This window comes from Galeopterus variegatus, unplaced genomic scaffold (genome assembly GCF_000696425.1).
Source record: "Galeopterus variegatus unplaced genomic scaffold, G_variegatus-3.0.2 Scaffold2722, whole genome shotgun sequence".
Lineage (NCBI taxonomy): Eukaryota > Metazoa > Chordata > Mammalia > Dermoptera > Cynocephalidae > Galeopterus > Galeopterus variegatus.
The window spans coordinates 244,736-266,547 of record NW_007728833.1 but is presented as its reverse complement, the minus strand read 5'-3'; the positions used below and the strand labels follow the sequence as shown (position 1 = coordinate 266,547).

The following is a 21,812-nucleotide window of genomic DNA, read 5'->3' as shown; positions in this document are numbered from 1 at the left end:
TACAATCTCTGATTCCTTAAGAGATTTTAGCACTTTACTCACAGCATATTTTACCTAAAGATGGGGAGAAAAATGTCTAAACTTTAAAGCCTGATGTCCACTACACCTTCAGGATTTTTATTAGCTAAATCCTATCGCTCACTCCCATGAACAGATTTTATAAAATCTGTATTTGTATTGCTATATGGCCTACACATATGTATTGCTATGTGTATTATAAAGTTAAAAAGAAACCAAGAATTTTGAAATTTAATTACAAAATTTATTCTATGATGAAGAAAACATTAGACTAGATTCAGTAACCTGTTAAGTTTTCAGTTCAGCTAATTCCACCTGCTGGGATAAGAGGCCTTGATTAGAAAAGTTCTGAAAGATCCTTCAGGAAAACCAGAGTGAGTTCTAGCACTCACCCAAGAATAGTAGCAATGAACTAAGAAAGGGTATAGTCTTTGGACAAAGACAACTAGGTTAAATGATAGTTCTGCCACCTACTTGCTGTGTGACCTTGGTTATGTTCCTTAATCTCTCTCTCTCCTTCAGTCTCCTAGTCTACACAATGCAGACTAAGAACTATATCACCATCATAGTTTTATAAAGATGGAGGGACATCTGCATGTAGTGCCATATCTTGCCCTGGGTACACTCCTTAATTGTTGAATGCTACTCAGCCTTGCTCAGGAAATGACCATGAAAGCAGGTATAGCTCACCTGTGGGACGTCAGCACTGCAGCACAACCTTCCTGAACCTCCTTCATTATTGTTTGCCACAGGTATCGTTTAGAGCAGGGATCCATCCCGGAGCTGGGCTCATCCTGAAGGAAAGAAAACACAGTGATGGACATTTGGAGAACTCACATAGGAATATACACACTGACATGTGAGGCCAGACCCTGACTGAGAGAAAAATCCCTGTTCTAGCTCTAACATGTACCTCTCCATTAGCTTTATTGCACTTTGCTCAACAACATCAAGATAACAGGGGAAAGTAAGAGTGAAATGAGTCAGTGCCCATCTTCCCCACTCACACAGAAGGCTTTCCATGAGGCTGACTTCTTCCTTGTTTCACCTAGATTACTGAGGTGATCAGCACAGATGAGAGGTTTGGAAGAAGCTTGGAGCAGGGAAAAGAGGCCATGGACCATATGAACTACTCTATGGAATCCATCAGGAAGCCCACTCATGAGCAACTTGGGAGGCCTCTCTGAAGACCCCCTAACAACTGTCCCACTGTAGCACACATGCTGTGTATATACCTCACTGTCCCCTTCCATCAAGCCAGCTTCCTGAGTGCCCCCACAGAAGGCAAATGCAAGTGTCTCATGCAGACAACCAGCACAACTCTGTGGAATTAGGAGAAGGCACAAAAATTCAAGCATTTTAGGACAACACCCTAAGAAGAACAAATGGTAAGCTCTCAGCACCTGGCCTGATTTTCTGGGATTGAGAGAAGGCATACAATTTTAAGAATTTCTCTCCCCACACCAAGAGTGACCAAGTGTGCAGCAGGCACATCTATAGGAAAGGTCTGAGAGAACCTCAGAATTCCTAGTCTGGCTGATGGGTAAAGATGTTTCCCTCTCAAAGACAGTCAGTAAGGACTGGAAGAAATGACTGCTTTTTCAAATGTGAATACAGTAGTGTTAGACTTCGGGAAACTTAAGAAAAAAGAAAAGAAAAGAAAACATCACACCACCGAAGGAACACAATATTCCAGTAACTGACCCCAAAGAAATGGAGTTCTATAAGTTGCCTGATATAAAATTTGAAATAACTGTTTTAAAAAGCTTAGTGAGGGATGGCCAGCTAGCTAAGTTGGTTAGAGCTTGGTGCTGATAACACCAAGGTGTAGGGTTCTATCCTTGTTTGGCCAGCTACCAAAAACAAAAAACAAAGCTCTGTGAGCTATAAGTGAAGACAAATAAAAAACTCAAAAAATCAGAAAAAGGATTCATGAACTAAAGAAGTTGTTTAAAAAATAGAGATCATAAAAAAGAACCAAATGACAATTGTAGAGCAGGAAAATACAATTAATAAAATAAGAAATGCAACAGAGACTATCAAAAGCAGACTTAAAAGAACCAAATGACAATTGTAGAGCAGGAAAATACAATTAATAAAATAAGAAATGCAATAGAGACTATCAAAAGCAGACTTAAGCAAATGAATCTGTGAACTTGAGACAGGTTATTTGAAATTATCCAGTTAAAGGAGGGAAAAAATATAAATAAATAAAAAGAAATGAAGAAAGCCTACAGGATTGATGGGACTCCTTCACAGAGACTATCAAAAGCAGACTTAAGCAAATGAATCTGTGAACTTGAGACAGGTTATTTGAAATTATCCAGTTAAAGGACAGAAAAAATATAAATAAATAAAAAGAAATGAAGAAAGCCTACAGGATTGATGGGACTCCTTCAAGAGAACATTTGCATTATGGAATTTACCAAAGAAGAGAGAGACAGAAAGGGGCAGAATGCTTATTTAAAGAAATAATAGCTGAACATTCTCAATTTGGGGAAAAGACATAGACATCAAAATATATGAAACTCAAAAGTTAAAACTTCAAAGAATTCTTTCCCAAGACACACTATGTAATCAAACTGTCAAAAATCAAAGATAAAATTCTGAAAGCAGCAGGAAAAATAGAGGCTTATCATATGCAAAGGGAATAACCATAAGGCTATTAGTAGATTTCTTGGCAATAATCTTGAAAACTAGGAAACAGTGGGAGGATATATTCAAAGTAATGAGAGGAAAAACTTTTTAAAAATCTACAGCCAAACAAAAATATTTCACCCAGCAAATCTTCCCTTTAGAAATGAAGGGGAGATAAATAATTTCCCAGACAAACAAAACCTGAGAAAGGCCATCACCACTGTACTTGCCTTACAAAAAAAATGCTAAAAAAAAGTTCTTCAAGCTACAATAAGAGAATGCTAATGAGTAACATAAAAATATACGAAATTATAAAACTCATTGGAAAGATAAGTTTATAGTGAAATTCAGAATACTCTAATACTTAATGGTGGTATGTAAATAACTTATAACTACATTATTAAAGGTTAAAAGACAAAAATATTTAAAATAACTACAGCCACAATAATTTGTTAATGAATACATGATACAAAACCTGCAAATTGTGACATCAAAAACATAAAATGGGATAAAAAGAAGTAAAAGTAGATTTTTTTGTATGTGATCAAAGTTAAGTTATTATCTCAAAGTAGACTTTTATAACTACAAGATATTTTATATAGCCTGATGGTAAGCACAAATCAAAAACCTATAGTAGACACACAAAAGACTAATAGAAAGAAATAAAATCATACCAATATAGAAAATCATCAAATCAAAAGGAAGACAGCAATAGTGGAAGAAAAGAAAAAATAATGTAAAAAGTAGCCAGAAAATTAGCAAAATGGCAAGAGTACATCCTTACCTATCAATAATTACTTTAAATGTAAGTAAATAAAATTCTCCAATGAAAAGACATAAAGTGAATAAATGGATAAAACAAGACCCAAGTATATGCTGCCTACAAGAGACCATGTAATCATTAAGAACACATACAGACTGAAAGTGAAGTGATAGAAAAAGATATTCCATGGAAATGGAAACCCAAACAGGTCATGTTATTATATTTTTATCAGAAAAAGGAGACTTTAAGTTGTACACTGTAAAAACAGATAAAAAATGGTATTAAATAATGATAAAGGGATGAACTCATCAAGAGGATAAAACAATTGTAAATATCTATACACACAAAGTTAGAGCAACTAAATATATAATGCAAATATTAACAGAACTAAAGGGAGAAAAAGACAGCAATACAATAATATTAGGGGACTTTAATACCCCACTTCCAACAACGAAGAGATCATCCAGACAAAAAATTAATAAGAAAGCAGTGTACTTAAACTACACTTTAGACCAAATGAACCTGTGATACACAGAATATTCTATCTGACAGGATCAGAAAAACGCATTCTTCCCTGGAGCACATAAAACATTCTCCAGGATGGACTGTATGTTAAGCCACAAAACAAGTCTTAACCAATTTAAGAATACTGAAATATCATCAAGCAACTTTTCCAACCACAATGGTATGAAACTATAAGTCAATATGGAGAACAACTGGAAAATTCACAAATATGTGAAAATTAAACAACACCCGCCTGAGCAACCCATGGGTCAAAGATGAAACAAAATAGCAAATCAAAGAATATATTGAGATAAATGAAAATGGAAATACAACATACCAAAACTTATGGGATGCAGCAAAAGCAGTTCTAAGGGGTAGGTATATAACAGTACCTGCTTAAATATAAAAAAAGAGGGGAGAATGATGTCATCAAGGTAGTGGAACAGCTAGCTGATTGATTACTGGTATCTCACCTTCCCATGAGTAACCAATTTACAACTATTAAAAAGCAAAGACTGCCAATATCGAACCACTGGAGCTGGGAGAAGAGAAGGAGACACCCATGGAGTTCATAATGTGCAAGAGGCAATGGTGAGAGGGTATAGGGATGATGCCTATTGTTCTGAGCCAGTCTGGCACAGAGGCAGGGACTAGCTGCTGCACACAGATCAAAGCTGGAAAAAGCCACAGCAGCACCCTTCACGTAAAACTGCTTGGAGTCTGCAGGGGAGAGGAATGCTTTGAGGCACACCATACCAGCCCATGGGCCATAAACACCACTGGCAGGATTCCCCAAGGGCCCACATAGGAGAAAGTGGCCACAACTAATTGGAGAAAAGAGCCACCCAGAGGCTGGTGAGTTATCACAAGGAACGTGTACATGGCCTGCCCCACAGGAAGTGAACGGACTTCAGGAGAAAGGCTGGTCCCCCAGGGGAATGTTGAGTGCAGCATGGGCAGCTGGTGTCAGTGGAAATTGGTTGGGGAAATATGTTGACACCAAATGAAACAAGCAAAGCATCAGCAATGGATGCAGAGGAATAGCAGATCTATGAAATGTCTAGCAGAGACTTCAGAACAACCTTAAGGATGTTCAGGGAGTCACAAGAAAATACAGATAGAACATTAAATGACATCTGGAAAATAATTCAGGAGCAAGATAATAAACTTGACAGAGGAATAGAATCAATTTAAAAAACAGAAATTCTAGAAATAAAGAATACAATATCTGAATTGGAAAAACTCAAATAGGAAGCTCCAATAGCAGACTTAATCAAATAGAGGAAAGAATCAGTGGGCTTGAAGATGAAACACATGCAATTATCCCAGACAAACAAAAGCTAAGGGGATTCACCAATGATAGACATGCCTTACAGGAAAAGATAAGGGGAGTTCTTCAATCTGAAAAAAGAAAATATATTAAAGTAAATAACTCAGCAAAATAGTCCACAGACAACTTCAGAATACTCCAATGTCCTAAGGGGGTAAATAAACCACTTACATCCTCAGTATGAAAACTAAAGGACAAACATAACAAGACACTAACACATACAACAACCACATAAAAGAAAGACAATTTTAAAAGGTGTATCTTGAAATAACAAACTGTCAAAAAGTGGGTGGGGGGCAGCGATGCCAAAACATACAATTGACTTTTGTTTTTTTTTTTGTTTTTTTCCTTAGATAGCAAAGTTAAGTACAGTCTAAAACCATTTGTTATAACACATTTTCTGTAAGCCTCATGGTAACCATAATACAAAAACTTAAAAGAGGCATACTAAAAACAAATAGTGAGAAATCAAAATGTAAAGCTAGAGAAAACCATTCAACCACAAAGGACAGTAAGACCAGAGAAAAAGGAAAAAAGGATCCACAAAACAACCAGAAAAAAAAATAGCAAAATGGCAGTAACAAGTACCTATACATCAATAACAACCCTAAAGGTAAATGAATTAAAAGATACAAAGTGACTGAACGGATTATAAAACAAGAACCAACAGTATTCCATGGACAAGAAACTCACTTAACCAATAAAGACACACACCAGCTGAAATTGAAGGAATGGAAAAAGATATTTCATGCAAATGGGAACCAAAACAGAGCAGGAATAACTATTCTTGCATCAGATAAAATAGACTTCAAGCCAAGGAAAGTAAAAAATATATATATAAGATAATACAGGTCATCATATAATGATAAAATGATCAATTCAACAGTATGTAACAATTCACCCAACTCTGGAGTACCCAGCTATATAAAGCAATTATTCAACTTGCAGAAGGAAAGTGTTTGCCAATCATGCATCAGACAAGAGGCTAATATCCAGAATACATAAGGAACTTAAATTACTCAACAACAAAAAATAAATAACCCAATTAAAAAATGAGCAAAGGGCCCGAACAGACATTTCTCAAAAGAAAACATACAAATGTCCAACAGACACATAAAAAATTGCTCAACATCACTGATCATCTGCGAAATGCAAATTAAAACGACAATGAGATATTATCTCACTCCAGTTAGAGTATATAATATCAACAAGATAAAAAAATAACAAATGCTGGTGAAAATGTGGAGAAAAAGGAACTGTCTTACACTGCTGGCAGGAGTGTAAATTGGTACAACTACTGTGCAAAACTGTATGGAATTTCCTGAGAGAACTAAAAATAGATCTACTTTATGACCTAGCTATCTCACCAGTGAGTATATATCTAAAGGAAATGAAATCAATATATCAATAAGAAACCTGTACTCCCATGTTCATCAAAGCACTATTGACAATGGCCAACAGATGGAATCAGCCAACATGTCCATCAACAGGTGAATGGATAAGGAAAACTGTGGTACATACACACACTGGAATACTATTCATCTATTTACAAAATGATATCCCATCATTTGCAGCAACATGGATGAAACTGGAAAACATCATGAAAATATTTGCGAACCATATACCCAATAAGGGATTACATCCAAAAAAATATAAGGAACTCATACAAGTAAATAACAGAAAAACAAGTAACCCAACTAAAAAATGGCCAAAGGGCCTGAATAAAAATTTTGCAAAAGAATACATGCAAATGGCCAACAGGTATATGCAAAGGTGATCAACATCACCAATTATGAGAAAAACGCAAGTCAAGACCACAATGAGAGATCACCTTCTAGTTGTTAGAATAACTACTATCAAAAGGACAAAACATAACAAGGACGTAACATAAGCATAGGCAAGGATGGGAGAAAAAGGAACCCTTGTATACTGCGTGTGGGAATGTAAATTGGTGCAGCCATTATGAAAAACAGTATGGAGGTTCCTCTAAAAACTAAAACACATTACTACTATATGATCTAGCAATCCCACTACTGAGCGTATATCCAAAGGAAATAAAATCAGTATCTGGAACAGATGTCTGCCTTTTGATGTTCATTGCAGCGTAATTTACAATAGCCAAGATATGGAAACAATGTAGGTGTCTCTCAATGGATAAATGAGCAAAGAAAACATGTTTTATATATAATGTATATTATTATTCAGCCTTAAAAGGAAGGAAACCGTCCATTTTCAACAACATGGGTGAACATGGAGGACATTATGCTAAGTGAAATAAGCCAGACATGGAAAGACAAATACTTCTTTATCTCACTTACATGTGCAATCTTAAAATGTTGAACTCATAGAAACAGAGAGCAGGAGGGTAATTACCAGAGGTCAGGCATGGGGAAATGAGGAGATGTTGGTGAAAGGGTGCAAAATTTCAGTTTGCAAGGTGAATAAATTCTGGAGACCTAATTACAGCATGAAAACTGCTATGGTTTGAATGTTTTCGTTCCCTTCACAATTCATGTTGAAATTTAATCCCCAACGCAACAACATTTGGAAGTGTAGCCTTTGGGAAGTGATTGAGACTGAGAAGTGATTGGGACTGAGGGCTTTGCCCTCATGAGCAGAATTAGGTGCCCTCATTAAAGAGCTTGATGGAGGGAGTTCATCTCTTTTTCCCCGTCCACCTTTGTCCATGTGAGGACAGAGCGTTTCTTCTCTCCAGAAGATGCAGATTTCAAGGAACCAGCTTGGAAGAAGAGATGGGACCCTCACCAGACACCCGATCCTGCCAGCACCTCTATCTTGGACTTCCCAGACCCCAGAATTATGAAGAATCAATTTCTGTTCTTTATAAATTACTCTGTCCATGATATTCTGTTATAGTGGCACAAATAGACTAAAACAGGGACTACAGCTTAAAATATTCTGTCGTATATTGGAAATTTACTAAAAGGGTAGATCTTAAGTGTTCTCACCTCACATAGAAAAAAACTGTAACTATGTGAGGTGATCGATATGTTAATTAGCTTGATTGTGGTTATCATTTCACAATGGATATGTATCTTAAAACATCATGCTGTATTCTTTAAATATATACAATTTTTATTTGTCTGTTATACCTCCATACAATTTGGTGGGGGGAAGTTAGAATGTATCTTCAAATCAGCTTGGTTCTCCTTCATAATCTGGTTAGATAAGCCAAACTTGATGTTTTTTTTTTCCTTTTTGTCTTTTTTCGTGACCGGTAACGGGATCGCAACCCTCGGTGTCGCGCCCGCACCGCGCTCAACCAGTGAGCGGACCAGTCTCTACATGGGATCCGAACCCTCGGTGGGAGCGCCGCTGTGCTCTCAAGCACTGCACTCTACTGAGTGCACCACCAGGCCGGCCCGAAACTTGATGTTTTAAAAATGGATTTTTCAACCTTCATAAAATTTCAGAAAGATATCTGTTGGCTATTATACTTTCTTCCAGAAAAGAAAAATGGCATTAAAGACTGAGATACACAAAATGGAGCCTGAGAAAGTTTCCTGGAACACCCCCACCCAGAAAAATCCCCTAGCTGCCACATCACCTTCCCACGCATGCAATTTTGCCCACCTATGAGACAGTCCCAGCTCAGCTTAAACCCCGCTCGCTTCCCTCCCCTTCCTTCTTAGCCAACAGGAACAGTCCAGCTCAGCCTAACTGGATATAAAAGAGAGTCACCCGACTCTCCCTGCTGCTGCTCCCACTCTCGAGAGGGCGGCCCGCTTGTTCACTTTGCCTGCCTGATGCACTTTGGTTGAGTCCTTGTCTCCTGGTGTGTCTTACTTTGCGCTCAGGCCAGGATTTTTAATTTCATTGGTGCCATGACTTGGATGGGTTTCCCCACCCCTAGTGGGACCCCATCTGTTTCTCTGCCCATGACCTGGAGCCCCCACCAGTGATGACACTCAGCCCAGCCCTTCTTCCCGATCACCACCGGCACATCCAACACTGGCCTTCTAATTGGTGAGTCTTCGGATTACCGCTTTCATTTCTCTCTCTCTCTCCCTCTCTCTCTCTTTGGGACTCTGCTGGGTTAAGCAGGGTCCACCCTTTCCCTGCCCTCTCATTCGCTGCGGAGTTTCTTGTTTCTGCCCTCCAGGCACTCACAAGCCCGGGCGCTGGGTGCCCCAAAGCTCTATGACCCTCTAGGATCCCTCAATTGCCAGAAACCGGTGACGAACACTTCTGGTGGTTTGAGACCTCTCAGTACTCCAACCAAAGCGGGGACACCCCTTCGGGTCCGGTACTTCCTCCTCCATTCTTATGGGGGGTGCCTCATCTCCCCTCTAAAATGTCTCCTGACTAATCTTCACACTTTGGGTCTGACTCCGGATATAAAGCCAAACAAACTTGTTAGGTTTTCCACCCAAGAATGGCCCAACTATAATTTAGATAATCAAAACAGGTAACCTCCCTTTGGGTCCCTCAACCCTGCCATTCTATGGGACTTATATAACTTCTGTGAGCGATCAGGAAAACGGGCCGAAATTCCCTATGTCCAGGCTTTTTCTTACCTCCATTCTAACCCTGCTTTGTGTATCACCTGTGCCCCAAAACAGGTCTTATTAGCTTCTAAGCCTCCTCTGCCTGCCCCCTCCTCCCCTTCCCCTGACTTTGACCCAACAGATGAGCCCCCCCATATTGGGGACACACTCCTCCCTCACTCCAACTGCCATCGGCTCTTCCCGCCCCTTCTGTCCCTCCTGCGCCACCACATCCTTCCAGCCCCCCCATACACGATCCCGAACCCACGAAACCTGGCCCACCCTTCTGGCCCAACCTCCGCTTTTAGCTCCTCTCCAAGAGGTGGCAGGAGTGGAGGGTATCGTTAGAGTCCATTCCCTTTTTCCATGACTGATCTTTCCCAAATTGAGAAATGCATGGGTTCCAATACAACTAACCCAGTTGTCTACACAAGGGAATTCCAATACCTTTGCCAGGCCTATAGCTTAACTTTCCGTGATGCCCACACTATCCTCACAAATTCTTTATTGCCAGAACAATGTAGCCGAGTCTGGCTAGAGGCCAGGGCACACAGAGATGAAGGCCATCAAACCACACCTGCTCACCCAGTCGGGGCACAAGCTGTCCCAGAAACCGACCCTCATTGGGATTATAACCCCCCCCCCATTGGACCTCCGTGATCAGTTTCTTACTTGCATAGTGGCGGGGCTTAAACGGCTGCACAAAAACCTATTAATTATGAAAATATCCAAGAAATAATACAAGATAAAAATGAAAGTCCTTCTTTCTTAGATCGCCTCACTAAGGCTGTTTGATAATATACTAATATAGACCCAGAGACCCCAGAGGGAAGACAGCTTCTCATGACCTATTTCTTTAACCAGAGTTCCCCTGACATAAAGGGCAAATTAAAGAAACTGGAAAGGGGGCCCCTTGCTCCTCAAAATGAAGTACTGGCTGCCGCATTCAAGGTTTATAATGGCCGAGACGATAAGGCCAAACGCCAAAAGTACCAACAACTGGCACAGGCCTTAAAGGGGCCCACGCCCTCACCACCAACTGCATTTTCAAGGGGCCCAACCACACTAAAGGGACCCCTGGGTCCCTGTTTCAAGTGTGGTAAGGAAGGACATTGGGCACGATCATACTCCAACCCCAGGCCCCCACCAAGGCCATGTCTGAAATGCCACACTCGGGGTCACTGGGGAATGGATTGCCCCAGCCTCTGTAGGGTGACTGGACCTATCTCAAACCCCACACCCAGCCTTCTAGGACTGGCGTCCGATGACTGACAGGGTCCAGGGCACCCACTACCTACGACAGCCGTCACCACCACCAGGGAGCACAGGGTACATCTCGCAGTTGAGGGCTGCCCCATTTCTTTCCTCCTTGATACCGGCACCACTTTCTCAGTTTTAACAGAGTTTTAGGGACCTACCTCCTCTTCCACACTGCCCATTGTTGGGGTAGGAGGCAAAACCATTTTTCCACTAAAAACTCCCTGGATAACTTGCCACTTCGGGGACCATTCCTTTGCTCATCAGTTTCTTTTGATGCCACAATGCCCAACCCCCTTGTAAGGTCGAGACACATTGGCCAGGTGCCAGGCCTGCATCTCTTTCCACCATACCCTTTTTTTTTTTTTCCTTTTTGTCTTTTTTCATGTCCGGCAACAGATTGCAACCCTCAGTGTCACGCCCGTACTGGACCAGGACCGGCAACGGGATCGCAACCTTCAGTGTCGCACCCGCACCTCGCTCAGCCAGTGAGCGGGAACCGGTCTGTATGTGGGATCCGAACCCTCGGTGGGAGCGCCGCCACGCTCCCAAGTGGCGCACTGTAGCAGTGCACCACCGGGCCGGCCCCCGCCATACTCTTCATTGCTCTTATTGGTCACGGGAGCGGCCCAACCTCCAGATCAACCAAATCTCCCCCTGCCACTATCCAAAGTTAATCCCTAAGATTGGGATACTTCAACTCCCTCTTTAGCCCATTGCCAACCAGTTCGAATCTCCCTCAGAGACCCCCAATATTTCCCTCGCCAGGCCCAGTACTCTCTTCCTACCAGCAGCCTGCTAGGGTTACAACCAATTATCAATGAGCTATTAAGGAAGGGTTTCATTCGGCCCACAAACTCCCCCTCCCAACATTTACCAGATAGTCCAAGACTTACGCATCAGTCCTACCTGTTTCACTGATCCCTCAACTTATCAGTTACAGCCAAGCAGAAATTATTGCCCTAATTAACCCCCAGAAAACCAAAATCGTGTGGTCTTTCTCCCCTTAGTCACTGGGGTCTCCCTAGCCTCCTCTCTAGTGGCCATGGGACTAGGCACAGGGGCTTTTATCCATTCTGTAGACCCCACTAGAGATCTATCCCCAAAACTCCAGGTGGCTGTCGAGGCTTCAGCAGAGGCCCTGACCTCCCTACAATGCCAAATCATTTGGATAGCCCAGGCAGCTCTCTTCACCACAGAAAAAGGTGGCACCTGCATCTTTCTCAATGAAGAATGCTGTCACTACATCAACAAAACAGGAACAAATTCACGAGGTGTCTTGGGTGTCCATCAGTCAACTTCCCTTCCAAGAGAACCTGCCCTACCAGATGGTGAGGAAACATCTCCTATTTTTCCTCCATGCCCTCCAGGAGGACAGTTGGTTATCCCTAACATCCAACAAGGGAAAGACATATTTGAGGGCCTAGTTACCTTTGGCTCCAAGGGACATTCCTCGCCTTCTCAACAGAAGAAATTACCATCTTCAGCACCTGGGTTTATGGTCTCTCATATTAGACTAAGCAAACCTTCCTCCCTCGCCTCCCAAGTCCCCCCCCTTCACCCCTTCTCAGGAGGAAGTAGCCAGAGATGATAGTAACGCCCTTCTCCCAATTTAAGACCAAAGAGGGAGGAATGTTGGCTAATATACCCTTTGCTAGAAAAGTAAAATGGCCTTAAAGACTGAGATACACAAAATGGCACCTGAGAAAATTTCCTGGAAAACCCCCACTCAGAAAAACCCCCTAGCTGCCATGTCCCCTTCCCATGCACACAATTTTGCCCACCTTTGAGAAAATCCCAGCTCAGCTTAAACCCTGCTCGCTTCCCTCCCCTTCCTTCTTAGCCAATAGGAACAGTCCAGCTCGGCCTAACTGGATATAAAAGGCCCACCCGACTCTCGCTGCTGCTGCTCCCACTCTCGAGAGGGCGGCCTGCTTGTTCATTTTGCCTGCCTGGTACACTTTGGTTGAGTTCCTGTCTCCTGGTGTGTCTTATTTTGCGCTCAGGCTGGGGTTTTTCCTTTCAATATCCCCTAGAAAGATGGGTGATATAAAAAAAAAAAAGGATTCATTTACTTAGCAATATCAAATAAATTAATATTTCTTGGAATCTGAATTGTGATATAAAAAAAAAGGATTCATTTACTTAGCAATATCAAATAAATTAATATTTCTTGGAATCTGAATCCTTCTCCTTCAATAAACATGAAAGCATCTCTTATTAGAACCACGTTTGAGAGAAACCTTACAAAACTGCATGATGTATTTCTGTACTGTTTGTAGTCAGGAAGTACTAAACACATTTTTCTTAAGAAAAATGTGGGATCATCAACTTCCCCACAGAAAAACATAGAAGGAAAGTAGTGGGGAGAAAAAAGGCACCGAACAGAAAAGTAAAGACCTGGTCTTTTCTGCAAATCAAGTGATATATGTGTACTAGTTGTGAAAATAAGTAAATAAAAGGCATGATCATGCATTGTTCTGTAAGAGAGTTGGATGTGTAATTTTTAATTTTCTCGATTCCTGCCTTGATGTCAGCTCCAAGAGTCACTTCTTGTCTCTCTGTGGAGAACTTCAAAGGCCCTTCAACGCATCTCTTAAGCTAATGCTCAGAACTGTCACAATCATCACACTCCCTGATGCTTACTGTGAGTTTATCGTATGCCAGGCACTGGCCTATGTGCTTAATGTGAAGCATTTCATAAACTGCTTTCAATGGCTGCATGAGGCAGACACCATTATCAGGACCATTTTCAGATGAGGAGAAAACAGGCATAGAGCATGCAAGGTCACATGCCAGGAAGTTGCAGAATCTGAACCTGGTCAATCAGGCTCCAGACTCCCTACTTTGAATATTATGCCACAAGTCCTGGGCATCCAAAGGAGCAAGAGCAAGAATATGCAAAGAAGAGTAACATGAGGGTCTTCAGTGAATGGGGACATGGCTCCAGAGCAGAGGTCCCTTCATCGGACTTAGGAGGGGCACTGGGCAAGGCTCGGTGTGGGGAAATTCTGCTGAAAGTAATGAACATCCATGTCTTTTTAACTCTTGAGCACAAGCCTGTCTCATTTTGAAAGGAAAATGTAGTTTTTAAACTACAAAATTGTACAAATGTTCATTTTTATTGTCAGATTCTAGAATATGAAGCTATCCAATAAACCTCGATTTCAGATTTTGCAAAAGCAAACTTAGAGCAAGTAAAAAAAATATTAAGGTGGGTTTCCAGGAGACAACCAGTAAATTACATGACCATTTTTCCAACAAAGACCTTCTAAATCCCTATTAACTCCCCCACTTAAATGCAGTTTTCATTTGATACTCAAGAACAGAAAAAAAGAATCTGCTTTGTTTCCTATACATGTTGACACCCCTCAGACTTTCCATCAGTGTGAGGCCCTGGAGAGTACTCTAGTGATTAGAATCTATCCTATATGGCATATGACCAATAGACTGATTTACGGTTTGAATGGCATTATTTGTAGTTATAGCAATTTTTGAAATGCAAGACAATTGGCTCTGTTTCTTGACAATCACCACTTCCAATGAATGCTCTGATCCAGCTAAACTGAATTGCATTTCCCAAGAGCTCACAGACTGACTTGTCTCAAGGCCATTCCATAAGCTCCAACCTCTTGCTAGATTCCCTTCCCTCCCCCTCCCAGCATCCTGCACCACACACTCATCTTCAGGATTCACTAGGGACTAATGTCACTGTAGCCCTGATAAACACTATCTCCAGACAGAGAAAAACTTAAAAGCAATAAGTTTTCATTATTGAGGAAGAACATATGCAGGATGACTATCCCTCATCCAAACTGTTTAAGACTAGAAGTTTCAAGTTTCTGATTTTTTCAGGTTTCGGAATATTTGCATTATACTTACTGGTTGAGCATCACTAATCTAAAAATCCAAGATCCAAAATGCTCCAATGAGCATTTAATTTGAGCATCAAGTTGGGGCTCAAAAACTTTCAGATTTTAGATCATTTCAGATTTCAGATTTTTGGATTAGAAATGCTCAACATGTATTGGTTTACAGATTACAGGTGAATTATAATATTCTCTTTAAGTACTGTTTTAATGTTAAAATTTTATTAAATTTTTAATTTTGTGAATATAAGTGAATCTACCAAAAGATACATGTTTTATTTCTATAAAATTCCTCAGATACTTTACATTCTTTTGGGAAATGCTGACTTAGGGAAAGCAGTTTATAGGACAAAGTGTTGCAAGTTCTTTTTTTTTTTTTTTTTTTTTTTTTCCTTTTTTTTTTTTTTATTAGTAAGAAATTTTTATTTTACTCTCATCCATTTTATTCAAAGATTATCATAAAGAACTCTGATAGGTTAAATAAGTTTTAAAAAAAAGCACATGTAATGTGTATCTTCTTTCGAAACATTGCCATATTACTAATATTTCCTCTACTCACCAGTAAAAGAATGTCAGGTTTCCCCACAAGAGCCAAGGCTGTAGAGAGTTTCCGCTTGGTTCCCCCACTGTAGGTGGCCACAGGTTTGTCTACATGGGCTTCAAGGTGTAAGCGCCTCACAAGGTCTCCAGCAACCTGGAAGAGAGGAACTGCCTGTGAGCATTCACCAAAGTGCCCACCAGACACCTAGCTCTCAGCCCTGAGTCCTGCTCCATCTTCTTGCTACCACTGCCCACCCCACCCCAGCCCACCCCTCATGCATACAACCAAATACAACATCTCTTGGAACACTCCCCTTCCCTATATAGGGAGTAACTAAGAAAGAACAGATGGGAGTTTTCTGTGCCTGGAGACATCGAAGTGATGGTCAGAATCCTCGGTTCTGGAGCTCAGAGGAGCAGGGTGGGAAAGAGATGTAGAATCAGAGCTGAGCCAGAATACCCACATCAAGGTGAGCCAAAAAGAAGACTGAGATGGAACTGAGTAGGAATGAAAGCAAAAGAGAGAGAAAGTGAGAGGTACCAAAACTGCAGGACAGGGACGGCATTCCCCAAACCCCACGCCCACAGACACAGGCCAATTCTGACTCTCCCCAAGGGCCCTGAGCTCACAGCACCTTTCAACCTGCCATCTTTTCACACCTCCTTGAAGGCCCAGCTTATTTCTTCATCTTTCCTCAGCAGAAATAATTGTCCCTTCTTCTGTGTCCGTGCAACACTCTAGTTAGCACCCACCCCCCCATTTTAATTTGTACTATGCTGTGTTTTGTCTGTTCCAGCTCTGTCTCCTATTGTGGATGGGATCCTCCTAGAGCCCAAATTAAGCCATTTCTTTGTTTCCAACACTGCATAATTTAAAAAAATTTCAAACAGTTTTATTTGCCTCGTGTGACCATAGTAGTGTTCATATAGATTCATTTTTTAGATATGTTCATCCAACCGGACTGGCCAAGATCATATCTTAGTTCAAATTTAGGAGAAGAGGGAAAAACTCTATATGACAATGAAGATGCGTTAATAATTGTGTCCTAAATAACTAAATAAAATATAACTTTAAACAAATGCATATACTTTTTTGATTAATGCATAACAGTAGGATTATGACAACAGTAATGATAATAATGAAGATAATCATATTTTAAGAACCTCCAAAAATATTAAAATAATACTTATGCCACCCAATAAAAACTTCCAACATAAATTGCTCTATTGCTTTACTTGTACAGCCTCAAAATAATTTTTAAAATGAACTAAGAGGCTCAAGGATTGGCCTTGTGGTCAAATAGTATGAGTTAAGGAAATGCACACTTTAAGGCCTGAAAAATTCATGAGGATGGAATTTGAGTCTTCTGCCATCTGCCAATGAAAATCATCTCATGGCCAATAGTTTGTACTTACTGAAAACAGTAAAGTTGCTTACTCCAGATTGTTTTATATGAACCATCCTTTTTCCCAGCTCCACTCAATCCAAGTATTTAAATTAACATAAGCTGAATAAAAAATGCATTTAAATAAGAATTATTTAAACAAAACACTTTATTTAAAACAAGCAAACAAACACAAATGTTACTAGAAGTGCTGTATGATTTAAGAAATACAATGTATCTGTAGGAATTAGAAAGACGAAAGGTATTAATGCATATTCATCTAAATTTTCCTTAAAGAGGAACTACCAAAAAACAATATGACCAATCCTGGATGAACATTCACATGAGAGGTGAAGAAAGGTAACCAGGGAGGCTTCCTGAAAGAGGAGGCACATGTATGTCCCCATAAAAGAGAAAAAAACGTCAGAGCATGATAAACACTGATAGAAAGCTTTATCTTTAGGAAAAATCAAATGTTAATAGCAGTCATTCTGGCAAAATGAAAAATTTGGAAAATTAGATTTTTGGTAATTTTACACACATAAAAGTTACAAAAAAAAGAATGCAAACAATGTTTGTGAGCATATATTAGTAAGAAATTTTTATTTTACTCTCATCCATTTTATTCAAAGATTATCATAATGAAAAATGATAAACAGACAAATGAAATAAAAAACAATAATAAAAGCATCTGGCTCTATAGAAATATTCCTTAGAATGATAAGAAAAGTTTTGAATAAATTTGCCAAACTATTATTGCTTATTTTTATGAAACCAGGAAACCTTTATCATGTTTTTCAAGTATCACAAAAGGTTAAATGTTGCAGCCTGCAAATCCTGGATTGGTTAACCATGGGAAAGATTCCAGAATATACAGAAACAAATGTATCAGTTTGACCTAATGCTTTCTGAATGTCATGTTTTCAGGAAGTAACTGAAAATGGCCTAACAGTAAGTATTTTGTTGCAGTCTTTTCTGTACTCAGCACCACTGTCAAAATAATGTCAAACATAATGCCTCAGCAATCTTGGCTGCCAAAATACTGCCCAAACCCCAGAATGTCAGAAGTTAACAGAATCTCACTCTGCTATTCGGTATTTTTCTCCCATAAAGCTATAGAAATTGTACCATACATAAGACAAGAGATTGAGATTCACTCTTTTTTATATCACCAGGGATTAATCATGTTTGGCACACAGTAGGTCCTTTATAAATATCACTGGACCCCAAATAAATTGCCCGAAGATTCAAACATATATCTGTTGTATTCCAAAGCCAACGTTTTTCCACTAGCACAAATAATGGCCACATCACAATTTTCCATAAGATTAAAGATCAAAATTAGTAGTTAAGTAGGAAAAGGGAGACAAGGATTTCAGATGGAAATGTCTTTTTCTCTGATAAAACCTCCTGGGCCCTATTCCTCCTATTTTATAACTTCTAGCACCTTCTAGCAAAATCAACTGTGAATGGAAGAAAACTTCAAGATAATATCCATGTCTATAGAGAAAATGATGGAAAGCAAGACATAGTAGATTGTTTTTTTCTGGTCGAGATTTGCAGGTATTAACAAAAATAAGATGGCTAAGGGCCCTACCTCTTCTATACCACAGAAAATTAAAATTCAGAATACACCAGTTCTCATCACAACTAAAAGTGTTGTTTGGCTGTTTGGGTATGACATTAGCCTAAAATTATTTACTACCATTGACTTCTCTTACACATTTTTTCTAGCATCCCAGACTTTATAGCATCTTTGTCCAGAATCATTTGGTTATAATTTTGTCTAAAAAATTTTACCAGTATTAAATAAAATTTATAGGAGGCCATTGGTTTGGACTGAGTTCCTGCACTAGGCCCAACAGACCAGACCACAATGGAGTCACTATGATGGAGTAACAAACCAACAAACCAGATCTAAAACTTCTAAAACACCAGGAGAGAGAAAGGTAACAGCCAAATCCCCAAAAAGGCCAGTTTAGCTGGCATGATAAGGACCTCCAATATGCTTTAATATTTACAAGAAAAGTAACTTTGAAACTACCGATACACTTTTGTTTTCTGTTTCTGCATTCCCAAGCCCTTTTCTGTCTATAAAACCAGCCTCCTCTGCTCAGCTCACTGGAACACTCATTCTGTTTCATAAAACGAGGTATTGCCTGATTCTAGAATTACAAATAAAAGCCATTTAAGATCTTCAAACTAAATTTGCTGTAATTTTGTCTTTTGACAACAGGTTAATTGAATTCAAGCTCAAATACGTACAGTGCACAAAACTGTGTAGTATGAGTGATGGGGAAAGTGGGAATCCTTACGTCAGCCTGCCGAGCCTGAATTCAAGCTGAATGAAGAGGCATCTTTTCCTTACCTAACTGAACACCTGGAGGGTTGAGGGAGTGAGCGACATGACTGTACAAAGAAGCAACCATAAAGCTGGAGGACAGGTGGACTGGGGTTCCCTGGAGCCGGATGAAGCTCAGCACAAGGCATGAGCCGTGAGGATCTGAGGGACGGAGAAATTGGGCTGTGGGGCTGGGCTGGGAAGGACCCTCTCAAAAAGCACAAGAGGGTTTCCCTCTGGAATCACAGAGGACACAGTGGTGGCTGCCCACAGGACACTGAAGAAAGCTGGCAGGGTTTTTTTGTTTTATTTTTTTTTCCCCAAGATGGCCAACTAGAGAGGATTGGTACTAGGCTCTCTTTCCGCAAAAAGAGACCAAAACAACAGAAAAACAAATATATTTTGACAGGAACAATTCATCAAATTGTAGAGTACCAGGAGAGTGATGAACAGAAGCGTGGAAGACAGAATGGCACCACAGAGAGCACGGCAGGGCATCCAGCCTCTGCCTCACCACATGGACCAGCTGAGAATCAGGTGGAGAGAAGTAAGTTGGAAAAGACCCCAGTTATGTCCACTGCTGCCACAAACACCAGTGGCCCCAGCACAAGACCATCTCCCAGTCTATTTGGGACCCGTGCCCACTTGGAGAGTAGCTGGGAGTTAGTGTAGCTGCACAGTCTCATAGTGGAAGCCAAAAAAGAGAAAAAAAACCCTCCTGCCCTAAGCAGGTGAGATGCAGCCATCTTGGAGCCAAAACCACAGCAGGAGTGCACCCAATGACATTGACTCCCCTTGTCCGGAGTTCTTGCCTGCATTCTACTACATTCACGCATGCACCAGCAGGATCATGGTCCAAGCGTCCTGGAGCCCAGGACAGACAGAAAGACTGAGTCTGCAGTATCACAACCTATGGGACATCCCCTCCCCTCCCAAGTGAATAGGGATACCAGTTAAAAGCAGAAAAACCATGAAGATATGGTAGTTCCTTACATTTTCAGCCTGTTCTGCATGGCCTGCTGACCTGCCAGACTCGCTGGATATGCCAAACCCACTGGTGGCTGCACTGGCCCACACCTATTCCAGTGGTAACTCTACCTCATCCCACAACCTTCCAGATGTTCGCATGGGCACTGGTAGAACCACAACCATGTGGACCTGTCAAACCCACAAACACCTGCACCAGCCCACAGCCATCCCAGTGGTAGCCCTACCACCCTCTGTGACTCTCCACACATTCATAAGGGGAACTGCAAGACCACATCCCTGGCTGCCTGGAACCTAGGTCAGACAGAGGGACTGAGACCTCAGCATCTGAGCCCATGAAACACTCCCTCTCCTCCCCCTCAGGGCAGGGAGGTAGACCAGCTAGGTGAGGAAGCCACCAGCAAGCAATTATTCCCCACAACTATGTGCACCACCCCTGCACAATCCATGTACCCACGGAGTCCACAGGTGCCCATGAAGACAGCCAGCACAATGGTGGTCCTTACTCCTGCCATAGCCCTCCACAGCTCTAAAGTGCTCCTGGGTCCCATGGCATCCATGCAGGCTTTCTCCAGACTCATCAGCTGATCCAGAGGCCTTCTACAGAGCAGTCAGGACCTATTGCAACAGTGTACACTAGTTCGCTGACTGACAGAAGATCATCCATCCTAACAGGGAACCCACCCCAATGAGAAAGTGACAAGGACCCCACCAGCTATACCACAAAGGCACCCACAGACAATTCCAAGATTGAATACAGTTGAAGAAGTCACACAAAGGCTGCACTACCATACTCACCAAACTTAAAATGCCCAACCTGACTATCAATACAGAAAACTTCCGCAGGAAAGAGTCTGTCCATTTGAAAACCACTCCTAGAAATAAAAGAAGCAACTACGAGATTCTAAGATGGCGTCGGGTCTGAGCGGCCGCGCCAGGAGACAGCGCGATCCTGTGANTCCCAGACTTTAAAGCCTCTTTCTCCTGAATCATTTGCTTATAATTTGATGTAATATTTTTCGCCACTGTTAAATAAAATTTATCGGAGGCCATTGGTTTGGCCTGAGTTCCTGTACTAGGCCCAACAGACCAGACCACAATGGAGTCACTCATGCCAGAGTAACACACCAACAAACCAGATATAAGTTGTTTATCTGAACTTCTGAGAAATCAGGAGAGAGAGAGATAATAGCCAAATTCCCGAAAAGGCCAGTTTAGCAGGCATGATGATGTGCTTTAATATTTACAAGAAAAGTAACTTTGAAACTACCAATCCACTTTTGTTTTCTGTTTCTTCATTTGCAAGCCCTTTTCTGTCTATAAAACCAGCCAACTGCTCAGTTCATTGGAACACTCATTCTGTTTCATAAAATGAGGTGTTGCCTGATTCTAGAATTACAAATAAAAGCCAATTAAGGCCTTTAAACTAAATTTGCTGTAATTTTGTCTTTTGACAACAGGTTGATTGAATTCAAGCTCAAATACGTACAGTGCACAAAACTGTGTAGTATGAGTGATGGGGAAAGTGGGAATCCGTACAGCCTGCCGAGCCTGAATTCAAGCTGAATGAAGAGGCATCTTTTCCTTACCTAACTGAATGCCTGGAGGACTGGGGGAGTGAGTGATGACTATACACAGAAGCAACCATAAGGCTGGAGGACATGTGGACTGTG

At 40.9% G+C, this 21,812-nt stretch overlaps 1 protein-coding gene across 1 annotated transcript in view; it reads right to left on the bottom strand.

Moving 5' to 3' along the window:
* LOC103598729 (ATP-binding cassette sub-family A member 13-like) overlaps positions 1-21,812 on the bottom strand; it is a gene marked incomplete at its 3' end in the record, with an annotated part of 258,136 nt that overhangs the window by 9,744 nt on the left and 226,580 nt on the right. Inside the window, exons 26-27 of the mRNA XM_008582776.1 lie at positions 15,446-15,580; positions 709-812 (exon numbers count right to left, since the gene is read on the bottom strand). Coding sequence (XP_008580998.1) covers positions 709-812; positions 15,446-15,580 — 239 coding nt within the window. The remainder of the gene's footprint in view (positions 1-708; positions 813-15,445; positions 15,581-21,812) is intronic.